Source organism: Electrophorus electricus, chromosome 13 (assembly GCF_041902795.1).
Source record: "Electrophorus electricus isolate QZ-2024a chromosome 13, ASM4190279v1, whole genome shotgun sequence".
Lineage (NCBI taxonomy): Eukaryota > Metazoa > Chordata > Actinopteri > Gymnotiformes > Gymnotidae > Electrophorus > Electrophorus electricus.
The window spans coordinates 9,222,501-9,240,000 of record NC_137509.1 but is presented as its reverse complement, the minus strand read 5'-3'; the positions used below and the strand labels follow the sequence as shown (position 1 = coordinate 9,240,000).

Genomic DNA, 17,500 nt, shown 5'->3' with positions numbered 1-17,500 from the left:
GTGTGTGTGTGTGTGTGTGTGTGTGTGTGTGTGTGTGTGTGTGTGTGTGTGCGTTGGGGGGGGGACTTGGTATGTAATGTAGTGGCGGAGTGTCCAGCTGGGCAGTTGGAACAGCTTTCTGTACTTTCTGTGTTTTTTCTCCAGCCCATCACACACTGTGAGTGCGCACAGTTCGGTTGTGGGAATCCTCCTGGATGCATTTAGCGTCCCCTACTTAAACCCATGTTTCATCTCTCTCTCTCTCTCTCTCTCTCTCCCTTTCTGCCTTTCTCTGTCAAATTCAGTCTCAGTACATACACATACTGTGCTTCTGCTACAACCCCACTGTCCTCAAGACATTGGCACACCCAGATTACCTCAACATAGGTGTGAAAACAGGGTCATACAATGGCCTTATGGGAAGGGTAGACATATATGAGCTGTAGGGTAAGGACCTCCTGACAAAAAGGGAAATAAATGATAGAAATTGATGTGTGTGTGTGTGTGTGTGTGTGTGTGTGTTTGAGAGAGCAAGAGAGCGAAAAAGAGAGAAAACGCTGTTTTTGAACAAACTTCAGTAGCAATGCTTTTTAGCTAGCATTTTACAAGTTATGCCCTCTGACTGCTGTGGCCTGTCTGACCTGTGCATTAAATCATGCGCACACACACACACACACACACTCATACACACACACACACAAACGCACACTCACTCACTCACACAGGGCCATGGGGAGCTTTAACCTTGCTGCCTGATCTTTGGCTTCTAACTTTACTGTAGATGAAAACCTACACAATTTAGCCTTTTTTCATTCGGCTTGTTTATTTAAAAAAAACTGTGTGTACCCAAGGGTAAGAGAGACAGATAAATATATTTATTATATATTTTGACATACCCTGATGTATCATGATTAAAGGAATTATACTCCATTTTTTCCTTGAACATTTGAATCTGCATTTCAACATGGAAAATGTAAATGAACTTGATAAAGTTTAATGTTTAGAAGGGGCCTATTGAAATGAACCCGGCCTTCTCTGCGTGCACACGGGGCCGCGGGTCCTCATCCGCCCCTCCCCTGGCCCTGGGACTCTCCCCTACCTCAACCCCTCCTCCCAAACTTCACGAGGGGCGGGTGGGGTGGGATCCCATTCTCCTAGAAACACTCACCAGCACAAGTGCCTGTACGAGCCACACGGACACATTAGAGCATGTGAACTGTGTGCTTATACAGATATCTTCTTTTCTTTCTCATTTTCTTTTTCCCCTCTTTGCTTCTTTGTACACACATACAGTCTCTCTCTCAATCTCACACACACACACACACACACACACACACACACACATTGCTGTTGCAGAAATATGGAAAGAGATAAAAAGCTGACAGCAGTCATCCATCACTTACTTTCTGACTCAGGAGGAGATGAGAGGTGAAGAGCAGAACGCGGAGGGGAGGAGAGGGGAGGATGGAAGGGAGGGAGAGAGGAGTGGAGAGGAGAGGGGAGCTTGGAGCTATAGATGAAATAGAGGAGTATAGAGAAATGACAGATGGAGAGAGAGAAGAATAAAGTTGAGAAGTGAGAAGCATGAGCAATGCCTCATGAGAATAACACCGAAAAGGGAAAATGGAAAAGAACAAAAAACAAAACAAAACACACGAGCCAAAGGGGAGTCTCGCAAGGACGCAGAATGTGTGGGGTGGGGCGAGGATAACAGCCCTGCTCTCTCGGCCAGCCGGCCGCACGCGCCACTGCTCTGCGTACTCGAGCTGCTCACGCCCGTCGCCTCTCAAAGAACTTGTTCTGTTCTTCCTCGTCTCCTCTGCACCCCACACTCATCCCGTCCATCCCTCCTAAAGGCTGCCATTAAACGAAGAAAATCTCTGGGGGCAAAAAAAAACAAAAAAAACAAACCATTTCCTGGTTGGGCCATTCGCCTTCACCTCTCCCGCTGTTTCCCCTCTGTTACTCAGCTGGATAATGGGAATTGCACCTGAAGATATGAACCCGGTTCTCTCATGGCACCTTCACCTCCGAGTCGTTCCCCCGTCCGTCCGTGCGGAGATACTTATCCACTGGAATGTGCACTATAAACTAATCAGCCAAAGCAGTTCAGCTAAAAGGGGCAAAAGGGTGATGATAAAGGTGTCCTTTGCACGTAATGTGACATGAAATCAGATTTCTATGACAATACGAAATATTTTGTGAGTAGTAAATTGTTGTAATTTAGGGCAAGACATATGCACAATATACTAGTCTTAGAAATAATCACAGCTTACAGGTGACAACTAGTGAGTGATAAATTACTGGGAATCCAGAATGCTTCCTTGAATGCTTCATTTGATTGGTTAGTGGGGCACAGAGACCCTGGAGGTTTATTATGATTTGCAGAGAGTAAAGAGCAATAGGCCAATCATAGGTAAGCGCTGCACTTGAAGAGCCAGTGGCCTGGCAGCGTTGTTTTTCCTGATGTAAAATGAAGGAAAGTGCCTGGCCCTGTAAGCATAGTGATAAATGAGTCTGCACTTTGCATTTAGTTTGTGACTGAGTTGGCATTTGTTACTGTTATTGTTACACATATACCCATGAGTACTCTGTTTTCTCCTTTTTTCTCCCACACACACACACACACATGCACGCGCATGCGCATACAGAAAGCACACAGACACACATGCTTTTCTCTTAAGCAGATATAAACTCTTTGTCTACGTGAACTCTGTTGTCTTGCCACTGGTCGATGCAAGTAGGTGACTGACAAAACTGAGTCTTCTGTCTGATAAGGCTGTATGTGTGTGTGTGTGTGTGTGTGTGTGTGTGTGTGTGTGCAGTGTTTCTGTTTTAAGGGGTAAATTGGTAGATCAGCAATTTTAACATGACAATATCCTAAGAAAATAGTCTGAGCATGGCCTCCAGGTACTCCTGTTCTCCCATTTTCCTATCAATAATCATGATATCCAGCTGCAATGTTAGTGCGCTCTCTCTCTCTCTCTCTCCCTCTGTCTTTTCTCATACATACACAGACATATGCACATCCAGCGAGTCCACCCACACTATATTGGCTCAGTGGGAGATGTTAATGATGTGAAGAGTTTGGTGGAGTCAGACAGGCCCATAATAAAAAACTGAACTGATTATGTATCTCTCTCTCTCTCCCTCCATCCTTCACGTGACCGTCTGGCTCTCCTCATCAGAGTTGTTCCTGCACTGCTACATGCTAACCGCTAATTAACTCGCACTTCATGCACATCCAGGAATAGGGGAGGGGGAGGTGGAGTTCACTGCAGGCCTCGTTAGGCACAGGCAGGAGGAGGCGGGGCCGGGGGGCCGGGGGGCGGAGGGAGGGAATAGAGGGGAGCAAAGTGATGTCTAGTAAGAGGTCGGGTCGCTGGCAGACGGACCAGTGAGACGTACGTAAAACCCATGGGTGTCCTCCGCAGGGAGACAGCCTGAGTGACAGAGAGGGAGCCGACGATAACGAGAGAGAGAGAAAGTGGTTGCATGTGGAGGCGGTTAAAACTCAGGGTGATGGCATTGATGTTGGCATGGCGACAGTGAGCACCCTTACCAGCTTTAGTAACACCCATGCTCTTTTTATAGAGGGGGGGGGGGGGGCAGTAGGCAGAGAGAAGGAGAGAATTCTGCCGTGTGAAGTGTCCTGTCTGTGTGAGCATGAATATGCATAAAGATGATGATACTGTAGGACAAGCGTACCGAAGACACTTCAGCATCGTGCGTGTGTGTGTGTGTGTGTGTGTGTGTGTGTGTGTGTGTGTGCTGTATGATGAAGGTCCTAATGGCAGGAGGTTTTTGAGGTGTTTTGTGCCATTTATATAGGCAAACCTGGCACACTGGCAAAACTCCTTATGCATGATTATGGGAGAGAGAGAGAGAGAGAGACAGAGAGGAGAAGAGAGAGAGAGTTTGAATATGAAATGGCCCACAAGAGGGGTGAGCTGTAATTATAAATAACTTGTGCACATCCACATTTGCTATTAATTTGTCTGTCTGTTTGCAGTCAGTTCAAATCAAGCCATGCATGGCCAATCAGTTGCCACAGTTTCACAGTCATATGACCAAACGCGCGCTACTCTACTGCTGCCATTCACCTGCTCCCATAGGTCATAATCTGGCTCAGAACAGCCATCTCTGCCTCTGATGGAGCTCAGCATTGCTGGAGTGGAACAGCCATCCATAGTGACTGTGGTGATGGCGCAAGAAAACAAACACAAACAGACGTTACTGCTGCGTCTTTCCAACTCGGTTCTCCTCAGTGTGACACCAAATTAATTTGTGCGGTTGTGCACTCGCGTGTGAAGCATTCGGGTTACATGCAGACCCACGTTACCTTGCATGTCTGTGACTGTCCCAGAACTCAGTCAGCTTGTCATTTCCAGGCGTTCGTCTGTGTGTGTGCGCGCGCGCGCGCGCACGTGTGTGTGTGTGTGTGTGTGTGTGTCCTTGTATGTGGGGTGGGTTTTTCTTGTCAACTTGTCCAGCCTTGGATGTGTATCCTCTATTCAGGACCAGATTGTCTGTGTTTTCATCCTCCCTTCACACACGTGGAGCGGGGCAGGCGTGGGATTTAGGCCGCGTTAGGCCTGCAGTCGCACGCTGGGATCCATTTCAGCGTGGCCGCAAACGTAACGCCTGACTTCATTCTCCTTCTTTCCAGAATGTTCCACGGTGAAGGCCCCTCACCGGAGGCCCTTGCGCGCACACCGCGCTCCTCCCGACATGCTTCACCTGCTGCTGTCGTCCTCCCAGCGACTTCTCTCTCACCTCCCTCCGCTCCTCATCTGTTCATTTCTCCTCTTTGTCTCGTTCTCTTCTCCCCCACGCACGCTTTATCCCTCATTCCAGGTGTGCACGCGTGCGGGGGGTCATGTTCCCTGTTGTCCCGCTGATGATCAGGCCTTTGTTCTCATCCCCCTCTCTCGCCTCCTGCCCCCCCCCCCCTCGAGCTGCGGTGGCGGAGGCGTGGCGCGTGTCCCGCGTGTCCCGCGTGTCCCGCAGCACACCTGTCCCTGTGCCAAGACGGAGAAAAGCATAGAAAGAGAGATGCAGGGGACGCCCGTGGCAGGAGTGGGTTTAAGCACGCTTGTTCCTACCGTGACTACCTCTTCTTTTGTTGTCTCCTGCACTGTTATATTTCTCAGCTGCGCCTCATTGCCTTTTACTCCTTCACTCCTTTTATCTGTACCTCTCTCACTCCTTTGTCACTCCATCACGCCTTGCTCCTCTGCCGCTCTTTCCACCATCACTCCTTCAATCCTTCTCCCTTTCTCACACATTTATGTCTCAGCAACATTCAGGAGGCTTAACTGGTACTTCCTTAGTCCACCCGCCCATGTGTGTCTCCTCTTCCCTGTCTCTGTTTTATCTGTGTGTTCAGTGTGTTCTTACCTCATGCAACAACAGAAACATTGATCGTGCTCCTAAATGTCAGCAGAGTGCCTTCTGGTTTTGTCTTTCTCCCTCTGTCTCGTTCTCCTTTTCTTCCTGCTTCTGTCTCTCTCATCCTTCTTTTCACCTGGTCTGTGTTTCTCTATATTCTCTCTCTGTCTCTCTCACACGCGCAAACACACTCCTTTCACCCCTCCCACCCAGCCCAGATTTCTGTGGTCTCCCGCTTGTCAGTCACCTCAGTCTCAGCCAACGATCTGTCAGAGCACCATAGAGACAGCAGACAAATGAAACAACTTGTGTGTGTGTGTGTGTGTGTGTGTGTGTGTGTGAGCGGGTGTGTGATATGCATGTGTATCCCAGACACAGATCATATGGATAATTAGTCGTATGATTGAGATGCCTGTGCTCTGCACAGAGACTGAGAAGTCTGGTTTGCGAGCGTGTAAAACGCCAGGCTTTCATACCCAGCTTTGCCTGCTCCGTTTGTCTCGTTCTCTCTCTCTGCCTGTCCCGCTATCCTTTGGAAAGCACACAGTCCCTCTGTGAGTCCTCCGCTCACTCCTCCAGCCAAAACCAGACATCTTTATCTCTGTCTCACTCTCCTCCCTCTCATCTGCCAAGTGGCATCTGTACTTCAAATGATAGCCTCATCAACATGCACATGCAAGAACGCACAGACATACACACACACACACACACGGGCGCACACACACACACACAGAGAAAAATGCACTCATGCAAACTAACCTGTTTCCCAGGCACTTTGAGACTCGTACGTAGAATATTCCTAAGGAAAAAGGAAGCGTGACCAGTCACTTTAAAAGAGAAGAGACCTTCTTTCTTTCCTTCACACTCCCTCTCTATCTATCCCTCCTTCTCTTTTCTCTCTCTATCGCTCCCTCACCAGCTGTATGCAGCTGAGTATCTTCAGAGGACAATCGCCTCTTTTTTTCATCTCTCTCTCGCTCTCTCTTCCACCGTTGATTGAATCTTAAGTCATTTTTAATCCCAGGGGAACAGAACAGGTATCCAGCGGTCACCCGCACCAGGGCAGGCAGGACGGGCGGAAAAAAAAAAGCCAAGAGACCCGCTAGCCGAGATGAAAAGGGCTAGATGTTATCAGGGCAGTCTCCAGAGTGGCGGGTATTTTTAGAGGCTTTAAATCTTCGCACTTCTCGTTCTCTCTCCCAGAGGTCTTGCCTTCATTCTTGTGTCTGTTTATCCCCGGCTTGTCATAACTAATTTGCTGACATTTATTCCCTTACCCCCTCTCCTCCGCCAAAGCGCACGAGAGCGGGAGAGGAGCGTCTGTGCTCCGTGCCTCAGCTACGTTGCCTGATACCGAGAGAGAGCAGGAGGAGGAGCAGAGCCAGAAAGCGAGGGGGGGGGGGGAGAGATGCCTGCGGTATTTGGCTGAGGAGCAGTGATAGCAGAGGAGCGAAAGGAGGAGGAGGAAGAGGAGGAGGAGGAGAGCAGCGATGGAGATCAGGGTAGAGGGAGGGAGGAGGACGCAGATAAAGCAGCACTTCAGAGTCGGGGGAAGGAAAAGCCTCCCCACAGTGCAGCACTCTGCTGCTGGAAACTACTGCTTAATTGTGGAGTTGTGTGCGCGCACGCGTGTGTGTGCGCGCGTGTGTGCGCGCGTGTGTGTGCGGGTGTGCGCGCGCGCGTGTGTGCGCGCGTGTGTGTTTGTGTTCGTCCGTGCAGCAATGCATTCCATAATGCACAGACCACGCAGGAGGGATCAAAGAGTGATGCGTCATTTTCTTTCAATAACACCGGTGTGCTAACATGAGCGAGCGTGATATCTGTGTGCATATCTGTGATGCCTGTATGCGCTTGCCTGCATGTGTGCGTGCTTTTGTGCATGTGTGCGTCTGTGCGGGCGCTTGCGTGCGTCTGTGTGCGTGTGTGTGCATGCATGGACTTTAGCTGTCCTTTAGCTATCTCTTTGTGTGTGTGTGTGTGTGTGTGTGTGTGTGTGCGCACACATGCGTGTGCACGTTTGTATCTGTCTGTCACTGTGGTATATTTGCCTTGTCTTATTAGCCCATATTGGTATAGGTGATGTATGAACAGTCCAAATTTACATTTAGGCTGTGAAAGACAAGTATATGCACAACACCCAATAAGAGAGAGTGATGGCTCAGAAGAAAGAGGTTTAGAAATTCAGTTCCACTTTCATTCCTTGAGAAAATGTCTGTCCACAGTGGATGCAATTCATTTTATACACGTGTCTCTCCACACACACCTGACTGTAGACGTTTACTTGCTCGTGGTGTAGCGGTGACACCATGCCATGGCTGTCACGACATTTGCAGTCATCTGTAGAACAACACTGCTCAGCCTCCACATTTAACACTCCTAACACAGTGTTTAAGAGCTCAGGAATTTTCAAACATTTATTTTCACACCTAACAGAAGGATGCTCACGCCATTTGAGTGTGTGTGTGTGTGTGTGTTTCTGTGTGTATGTTTCCACGTGCGTTGACTCAGTAGTCATCTTCTCTATATTTAGTTCAAATTGCAGAAAGTGTAGCAGTAAATCAAACAACACTTGCTCAAAATGCGCTCAGCGAGACGCCACATGGCTCAGAGCTCCTGACAGGCCGAAAGGGGTATCGTAATGAGCGTACTCTCTCGTTGGGTCCAGCAGGTCCAGCCCTAACCGCGGAACTCGCCACGTCTGCGATCGGCTTGAGTGTTGCCAAATAACACTCCAGCCTGGACATCCTCAGAGAGCCCTTAAAGGAAATATGCAAATGAGAATTAAGTCAAGAGGGCGCCTGGAATAACAGGCACATTTGACTCAAGTGTGAGAACTTTATTAGAATGTATTTAAGGCTTCACCTGCGCTGTTATTTCATTGATAACTTGTATATGATCTTAGAAATTACGGCAAATTTGAACCCCGAAGCAATATTTTCTCTCTCCAGTGGCTCATTTTCGGTGCGTTTGGCTCATTCCAGATTATTATCCCTGGTTTTGTGCTAGGACGTAACAGTTGGGCGCTGAAGCCTTCCGAGGGCTTGCTCATTAAGACATAATGGTTTAAGCAATCGTCTGCGTGCCAGGTTGACCTCCGTTCCGCCACTTAGTCGGCCGCACTGAAGCAGGTCCAGAAGCGCCAGCAGCACCGCGGCCCTGCTGTGCCTAGCCGGTTTGCTCTCGTATTGCGCTGGGCCACCACGAGGGAATCGTCGCAATAAGTTAACCGCACACACCGCGTTCATCGGGAAGGCAGATGGGCAGCGAGCTATTTAAATGGAGCATTTGCGTCCAAGGAAGAGGCCCCCGTGTGCTGTGCCCCGGCCCCACTTCAGCACCGTGGACAGCGCTCTGCGGGGACGTGCGGGCGGGGTGCGGAGTCACATCGCCAGCGCAGGTGCGCGCAGGCCCGTGCACGTGAGGGGATCTAAGATGGGCATGTGGCGTTTTCTAAGGACGTGTCTCCTTGCATTATTGATGTTGGCCTCCGGCCACCAGCTCCCCCTCGTTAGCTCCGTGTTAAGCTTTCAGAGGGGACATGAGGCTTCAGTCTTCGCCTCACGGTGGGCTGCAGAGTGCAGATTAAGGGAGGGGATGCGCCCCGATCGCATGCCCTCAGTTGCCACCTTGCCGGCGCTTTGTGCACACCCGTGCGTGTTTGGCACCAATGCTTCTCACCCCATCACCATCTTTGCCTTTCGGCTGGGTTGTGTTCTGTTCTCCTTAACATTCCAAGTCACCTTGTCATGCTTGTACTGACAACTAGGCACTCTCCTCTCTCTCTCTCTCTCTCTCTCTCTCTCTCTCTCTCTCTCTCTCTCTCTCTCTCTCTCGCTCTCTCTCTCGCTCTCTCTCTCGCTCCCTCTCTCGTTCTCTCTCTCTCTCTCTCGCTCTCTCTCTCGCTCTCTCTCTCGCTCCCTCTCTCGTTCTCTCTGACTCTCTCTTCATCTCTCTCTCTCTCCCTCTTCTTTCTTTCTCTCTCTCTTTGTCCCAAGCTGCTATAGCTCTCTGACCTCTTGAACAAATCAATACAGAAAAAGTAATTACACCCAAAGCAAATCTGAAGTCCAGCATGTCACTCGGTGTTTGTGTGTGTGTGTGTGTGTGTGTGTGTGTGTGTGTGTATTCTCACATATTTCCAAGTAATGACGTGTGTATGGTATTAGACGTGTGTATGAGCTGTCGTAATGCAGGTTACTGTTTATCATGCGTTGATATGCCTCAGTGCTTCAGAGATTGAGTCTGGTACAGAAAGAATGACTGGTAGATTTAGTTACAGATTATTTGACAGGCTCCTATTCGTGGCCTAATCCCTTGCAAAATAAAATCTAGCAAATCTTTGTGTGTGTGTTTTATGCATTCAGGTGAATGTTTGTATGCGTGATTTGTGTGTGTGTGTGTGTGTACATGAGCTGTTGTCAGTTACCCAGGCAACGCACCGTGTCTAAAGAGAGAGCTGTCTAATGTTCGTGCTTTGTGTGTGTACACGGGCACTTACGGTTTGGGAGACCAATGTTCGAGTGGCTCTATTTACTGATAACTTATAGTGGAAAAACTCATGCTCTCTTATTGCTGTGGACTTAAATCAGACTCTCAATCTATCTGACATCACAGAGATAGAGAGAAAAACTCCACCCTCATGGCATCAGCTAGAGATTTTCTCCATTGTGAGGTTAGTGTGTGCGCATCTGTGTGCGTGTGTGTGTGTTTGTGTGTGTGATTTGAGGTGCTGCGCTGGTTTTACTGGATTGGCCACAAAATCCTGACCTCTTCAGTTGAGTGTGTAGCTCATGTGTATGTGAATGCGGGGCACTGAGCCTGTGAGAAGGAATACTGAGTATTGAACATGTAGATAATGATGATATTGATTTGTGCCTTCTGGTAGTGCTTAAGAGTCGTACATTTTATTAAGACCTTTTTTTTTTTTACCCTCTTTCTCTGTATGTGTTTGTGTGTGTACTGAAAATTGTGACATCTGATTTTTTTTTTTTTTTTTTTTAAATCATATTGTCCATCTGTACATGTCTAGACAGTCAAATTGGTTGTGCCAATTTCATTGTTAGAGATGGAAACACCAGAGAAGGCAGTCCGTGTCCTGGTTATCGTAGCTGGCTGCCAGGGTTTGCTCTACAGTGACTGGCATATTTATAAAGCATTCCCAAAGCTTCTGCTTCTGTCTGCTCTTTGTATTCTCACGTCTATTCTCACACACGTGTGCATGCATACATGGATAAATCTCTCACACCTTCTCCCTCTCTTTCACACTCACACACACACACACACACACACACACACACACACACACACACACACACGGAATATAATTCTGAAAAGCACTGCATGAAGTATATTTATTGGGGTCTGGACTTCCAGGATAATAAGTTTTGACACTGAGTAAAAATCACGTCCAATTTAAATATCATACCGTGCACTTGGTATGGAAAGGTCCCTGAGTATTTAGATTTAAGTCCCATAATTTCCATGTGCCATCGATGGTCACAGGTCCCTGAGAACCTGCTGGGCCACATGGCAACCGGGAGGGTGTGTTCAGGGTGTGTTCTCTGGGCAGAGGTGCAGGACCACTGATTCACAGCCTCACCCACCTCCACACTGGTGCCTCTGAGCTGTGACGCTATGTGACAGAAAGACAAACCTGCAAAATAAAATTGAACAATCAGAAAATAAGAAGCAGGCTAGATGCATAGGTGTTTTGTTTTTGGAGATGTCGTTCCAGTAAGTCAGAATCCACTATGTCATATTCCTAGTCATGAACAGGTGTTTTGTATACCCTTTATATAAACGGCCAGGTTCTGAGAGTGGCCGCAGGTGAGTTAAGGGCCGAGTCAGTTCAGTGCGGGTGCAGTGCTGGGCGTGACTCACTGTGATCCTGTGCTGCAGCCCTGACTGACGGTGATCCTGTGCTGCAGCGCTGACTCACTGTGATCCTGTGCTGCAGCGCTGACTCACTGTGATCCTCTGCTGCAGCCTTGACTCACTGTGATCCTGTGCTGCAGCCCTGACTGACGGTGATCCTGTGCTGCAGCCCTGACTGACGGTGATCCTGTGCTGCAGCGCTGACTCACTGTGATCCTCTGCTGCAGCCTTGACTCACTGTGATCCTGTGCTGCAGCCCTGACTCACTGTGATCCTGTGCTGCAGCGCTGACTCACTGTGACTCACTGTGATCCTCTGCTGCAGCGCTGACTCACGGTGATCCTGTGCTGCAGCGCTGACTCACTGTGATCCTCTGCTGCAGCGCTGACTCGCTGTGATCTGTGCTGCAGCCCTGACTGACAGTGATCCTGTGCTGCAGCCCTGACTCACTGTGATCCTCTGCTGCAGCCCTGACTCACTGTGATCCTCTGCTGCAGCCCTGACTCACTGTGATCCTCTGCTGCAGCCCTGACTCACTGTGATCCTGTGCTGCAGCGCTGACTCACTGTGATCCTGTGCTGCAGCCCTGACTCACTGTGATCCTGTGCTGCAGCGCTGACTCACTGTGATCCTGTGCTGCATCCCTGACTCACTGTGATCCTGTGCTGGGAGGAGGGTATGCAATTCCATGTCTATGCCCCTGTAGATGGTATGAAGAAGTCTAGGCACTCTCAGTGCCTGGTACACTGAGTATGGTACAGCCTGGTATGCTGCTAAACTGACATAGCATCCATTTGTCACCGTGTTTGTTTTAGATGTGTTTGTGTTATGTAAAGGATGTAGTAAATTGATTTTAAATGTGTGTGCTTTTATTTATGCATCGATGGTTTCTGCATTGATGTTTGCTTCTGTGAGCTGCTTTACACCTGTGCTAATCACATCAATATACATAATTTATGGATAGGTGTAAATATGGTATGTGGAGGTGTGGGTGTGTGTATGTATGATATATCCTACAGTTTTACAATATCTCTCTCGCTCAATCTATCTATCTCTCTTTCTCTGTCTCTCCATCAGACAAACATTCCATTCCTGCAGAACGTTCTGAGTAATCATCAGTTTTTGTACAGTACAGTGGACACACAATTTATAGATGAGAATCAGGACCTGTTTAACCTCAGACGTACTCAAAACCGTGCACAGAAACTGCTGCATTATCTGGGTGGGTGCACGCTTTATTGCTCTTTCATTCTGCTCTGCAGTATATCTAATTCGTTTGCTTAACAGTGACCATGTATATATAAATAGATAGTGGGAGTGGGGGATGTTGCTGTGGGTGTGTGACTGATAACATGTTCATCACATGTTTTCAGGACATGTGATGGTGAATGGGCCAACCACTCCCATCCCAGTTCAAGCCAAGCCTTCTTCAACAGACCCTGTCATCCCTCCTGTTCCTATGGGTACGAGCACACACACACACACTCACCCACTTACATTCGCACAGAGGCACTCAGTGGTTTACTTATTCAGTGTTATAAAATGAAAGCCATTCTGCCTGAATGGTTCCTAAAATGTGATCACATCATCTTCTAGCGTCTAGTCTTATTTAACAAAGAAATACAAACATTTTCCATCCCCATATCTTCATATTTCTATAACTATGTGGTTTAAGCAGTCAAGGTCATGCAGGCTGGAAAAAGTGTGTGGATCTCCAGGGAAATGACCCGTTTATGAAAGCAGGCAGATTTCAATCAATTCAGACGTAGGCTTGACCTGCCATATAAAAAAAAAAAACTGTTTGGGTTGCTCATCACAACAGATTTTATTGCAATATGTGCAACATGGTGCAATGTAACTCAGTCAAATGATATTATAGAGGACATTGCAAGGAGACCTTCTGTGGGTCATAAGACTGCGGGGGGATTACGAAAGGATTTGGAAAGACTTAGGCCTCTGACCATCCACAGACAAGCACAGCCATTTGTGCACAGTGGAAGTTTGTGTATGACTGGGCATCCTAGCCAGACCAGCGCAAGCGTCCACTGCAGAACCCTCAGACGAGAGACGAGATGTTTGGGGTGACTGCAACAGAGCTACCGGCATCTCTCGTGCTCCGTAACATCCGTGTTCACGAGTGGACCGTGAGAACGCTGAGCGGTATAATTCTCTGCTTCTACTGCCCCTCTCAGGTTTTCTATTTACTGTGTTGCTGGTGGAGCAGTGCTCTTTGAACACATGACATGAAGCCTGAGCTTCCCGGTAAATGCACCGGGAGTTTTATTCATGGCTGTTTCCTATGAAGCGCAGGGTAGCGCAGAAGAGCAAAGCTCGGTGCCACCTGAGAAGCGTGTTGGTGTGTAACGGCGCGGGGTTGCCCGGCCAGCTCGGGGCTTGGCACCACTGACGGGCCGGCGAGATCCAAGCCGCACACGAGCAGAAGGTTATGGCATTTTATGCGTGATCTTAAAAATAAACAGTTCTCGGGTCACACAGCCTGGGAAAACGCAGGAGTAAATCAAAAACCAGAATGGCTGAAATAGAAGCGGTTCTGTTTTTTTCTTTCCAATGGCGAAGTCAGAAGTGCTGACCCCAGACCCGCTGAAGCGCTGAGGCACTGGCGGTTCAAGACTTTCAAATGTTCTACTTAAACCGATGCAGCAGGGTACCGAGGGACATGCCCAGCTCTGGTCTCCAGGTCACAATGCCTTTGGCTGAAGACACTGGAAGGACTATAAGAGTTTACATCCTTTTCCCATCGGTCACCTTGATTAAACCATTTGTTGCTTGTTACATTATGTCCTTATTTATCATTAAGATTTTAAATTATAATAAGTGACATGAAGGGAGAAATCTATGTAATTCTGTAAAAACTGTAAATTATGTAGACTATAAATGATCCTCTCTCAAAGTCCCGTAATGTGTATATGACAGCAGAACTATGCTACTGCTCAACCGCATAAGAGAAGAGGCTCTGAAACATTCTGATTAGCCTAGCTTTAAAAAAAAAAACAAATGCCATACTGCCACTGCTACCCCCCCCCACACACACACACACACACGCGCGCACACACACGCACATGGATACACACAAACATGCATGCATGTGTGGCAGGACACACACACACACACACCCACCCCCACACCCACCCACAGGCCTGGCTGAGTGACAGTGGGTTCTGCCTCCGCTGTCCTGTGCTCCGTGGCTGTGCCCGGGTGGGCGACAGTGTGATGATGCCGGTCTAATCCCATCCTTCAGCTCTCTTTCTGCCAGATGAAAGAGAAGACCCGGCCACATTAGAAATCTCATTACAGGGGTTTAGGGGTGTGTGTGTGTGTGTGTGTGTGTGTGTGTGTGTGTGTGTGTGTGTGTGTGTGTGTGTATGCTACATGAAATGCTCCACTGTGTCTGTGTGTGTGTGTGTGTGTGTGTGTGTGCTACATGAAATGCTCCACTGTGTCTGTGTGTGTGTGTATGTGTGTGTGTGTGTGTGTGTGTGTGTGTGTGTGCATCTGCTCGGGGATGGGGGGGGTTTGGGGGGGGGGGATATATGTGAGTGTGTGTACCTCATGTAGTGAATTTGCAGGTTTGTCTTTTTTATTGTTTGCTTAGTATGTGGGAGTATTACAGCATGTGTGTGTTTGTATGTGTTCTTTTCCGCCTGGAATTCAGTAGGACTATATGTGTCTAGGTGTGTCGTAGAATGAGAAATGTATGTGTACGTGTGTATCTGTGTAAGTAGGTCGTATCTGTAATAGGTGTAGACCAAGCCTATTGGGATATTCCAGAGTCCCATTTTTGTGTATGTTTGTTGGGGGGTGGGCCTCTGTGCGTGTGCGTGTGTGTGTGTGTGTGTGTGTATGAGTAGCACTCACAAATGCATTAAATAGGCTTATGACTCTATACTTGCAACCATACAGCTTGCAAAGCTTTATTCTGCAGAAATTATCCAAAACTGAAACACCCTCACATTTAAACTTAATCTCATAATCTCATACTGTGTGTGTGTGTATGTGTGTGTGTGTGTGTGTGTGTGTAGGGGAGCCGCCAGCGGGTTTCCGTGAGGTCCTGCTGAAGGAGGGTCCTGCAGGTTTTGCCCGAGCGGTGAGGCAGCACCGGGGTCTGCTCCTCATGGACACCACTTTCAGAGACGCCCACCAGTCCCTTCTGGCCACACGGGTCAGAACCCACGACCTCAAAAAGATCACCCCATATGTGGCCCACAACTTCAGCAAGCTCTTCAGTGTGGAGAACTGGGGAGGTGAGGCTGACATTTTCCTATTACTGAGTCTGTAATTAACATCTTGTGCGTTATCTTCTTCACATACCTTTGCAATCACACACACACACACACCAGACACACTTCCTGCACACTTAATGTTGACCTTTATTTCATACGCGGTACTCACGTTGAGATCATCATCACAGTTCAGCCCTGGCCAAGAAGTCAATAGATAAGCAGGACAGGAAGTCAGAGTAGCTCTGGGCGGAGCCAGTACACTACACCAGCCCTATTGCAGCAGCTGAACTGGGCATGTGGCAGCTCCCACAACCCCCTGCTACTGCTGGTCTCTGTCAACACACACCGAGAAGTAAGAGGCAGAGAGAGGATGGGCTTCTGTACAGAAGAATACTAGTGTGTCAGTCTCCTCTCTGTAAAAACCAACAAACAAAAAGACTATTATCCAATAGGGAATTCAGCAATGGGTTAACAAGGCATGACTTGGCTCAGTGTCACAGTAGCATAACACGAATGTGGCAGAGTACGAGTGAGAATATAATTCTCTGCACAAGGATTCGCGTGTCAGACTTCTCAATGTAAAAAGGGCCAATTTAGCATTTGATGTTGAATGCAGTAATGGGTTAACAAGGCAGCACTGCTCAATCTGCCAGCAGCGTAATAACTAGAATTCCAACCAAAATGCAGGGCCGTGATGTTGTGACAGGAGAGTCAGGTGCTATTTCTGCTGTACAGACCTGTAATAAAGCTAAAAACAAGAAGACGACAAACCTGTGCTAGAAGTAGTCTGGTATTTGCAGATGTGTTGTTTCAGATGTGTTAGATGTTGCATCATTTTCAAACATAGCCGTGAGTTGGCCGAGGTTGATCTTAATTAGTATGGACCTCCCAGTTTCCCTGCCTGCACAGACGTAACACATGGAAGGACTGAGTGTTCTTGGCATAACCTTTGATCTTTGGTTGGGCATTCACCCGTGGACCAGAACAAAAGCTGCAAACACACACACAGAGACTCCAGCAAAGTCTGCGCGCGCTCGCCTGAATGGAAATTGTTTAGCTGATTATTTCCAATGCACAACTTCTCCCTGTCTCCCCCTGACGAAGTCCTTGGTTGCCATGGCAGTACGGTTCAGATCACTGTCTTGTTGCACAGTAATTCGCAGTGTAATGAGTCTGGGGGTATTTTCCTCAGATGGGGCCGGAGCAGGGTTCCACGCCACACCTTTGCCCTTCTCCTGCATCATCAGGCGTGATTGCATAACTAGCCATGAACCTGCTTTTACAGATGAGATGCTTTGAATTATCCGATTTATTCTGTCTTTCCTCTCACTTTCACAATCTTTGTCTGGTCCTGGGTCCATCTCCCTGGTTCTGGTTAAGTGTGTGGCGGAAACTTTGCAGTCTTGGTTCGGTCTGTTTTGGGCTGGCAGATTGTCTGGTCTTCCGGTTGATTCTGATAAGGGGTATTAACTTTACGCTATAGCTTTCTTAATTATATACTTAATATAAACCATAATATCCTTTTAACGTGCATAATATACTTAATAAAGTCTCAGTACACTGATACCATATTACTAATTCATGTTAATCTGAAATGGAGGGACTGAGTACAGAAAGTGATATTCCAAAATGATGAACCACTATGTCCCCAAATACCTAGAACTGTAATGTGAGATTTTTGGCTTAATGCAGGGCACTGACTTTGTATTTTGTGTGTGTGTGTGTGTGTGTGTGTGTGTGTGTGTGTGTGTGTGTGTGTGTGTGTGTGAGAGAGAGGGGTAGTTCTAATAAGCTAAAGTTGAACTTTGACTCACACAGAATGTGTCTAGCAGGGTAGACTGCTCCCTGCCTCTGTAAACTACCTCAATTCAGTGGTTCTTTATTGACATGAACACAAAAAAATTATTGCTTTGCCAAAGCAATTAACCTAAGTCTCACAACAAATAAGAATTTAATGAACGGTGACTCTCTGTCTCTCTCTCTTTCTGTCTCTCTCTCTCTCTCTCTCTCTCTCT

The 17,500-nt window shown here is 47.9% G+C and overlaps 2 protein-coding genes across 14 annotated transcripts in view; one reads left to right on the top strand and one right to left on the bottom strand.

The window, feature by feature from the left end:
* Positions 1–6,738, bottom strand: part of LOC113573492 (leucine-rich repeat and fibronectin type-III domain-containing protein 4) — a 19,609-nt gene extending 12,871 nt beyond the window's left edge. For 2 of the 10 annotated variants that reach the window (XM_027003788.3, XM_027003783.3), the window contains exons 1-2: positions 6,130–6,732; positions 4,322–5,000 (exon numbers count right to left, since the gene is read on the bottom strand). Coding sequence is in view for 3 of the 10 variants with exons in the window: in XM_027003783.3 (XP_026859584.2) it covers positions 4,322–4,328 (7 nt within the window). In the remaining 7 variants the exon portion in view is untranslated. Of the gene's footprint in view, positions 1–1,382; positions 1,860–1,969; positions 2,093–4,082; positions 4,175–4,321; positions 5,001–6,129 lie in introns of all 10 variants that reach the window. The other 8 variants (XR_004775260.2, XM_081694967.1, XR_004775259.2 and 5 more) reach the window with 8 other exon arrangements.
* Positions 1–17,500, top strand: part of pcxb (pyruvate carboxylase b) — a 136,104-nt gene that overhangs the window by 81,609 nt on the left and 36,995 nt on the right. For all 4 annotated transcript variants that reach the window (XM_035519670.2, XM_035519671.2, XM_081694981.1 and 1 more), the window contains exons 11-13: positions 12,322–12,466; positions 12,618–12,707; positions 15,285–15,506. In XM_035519670.2, coding sequence (XP_035375563.1) covers positions 12,322–12,466; positions 12,618–12,707; positions 15,285–15,506 — 457 coding nt within the window. The remainder of the gene's footprint in view (positions 1–12,321; positions 12,467–12,617; positions 12,708–15,284; positions 15,507–17,500) is intronic.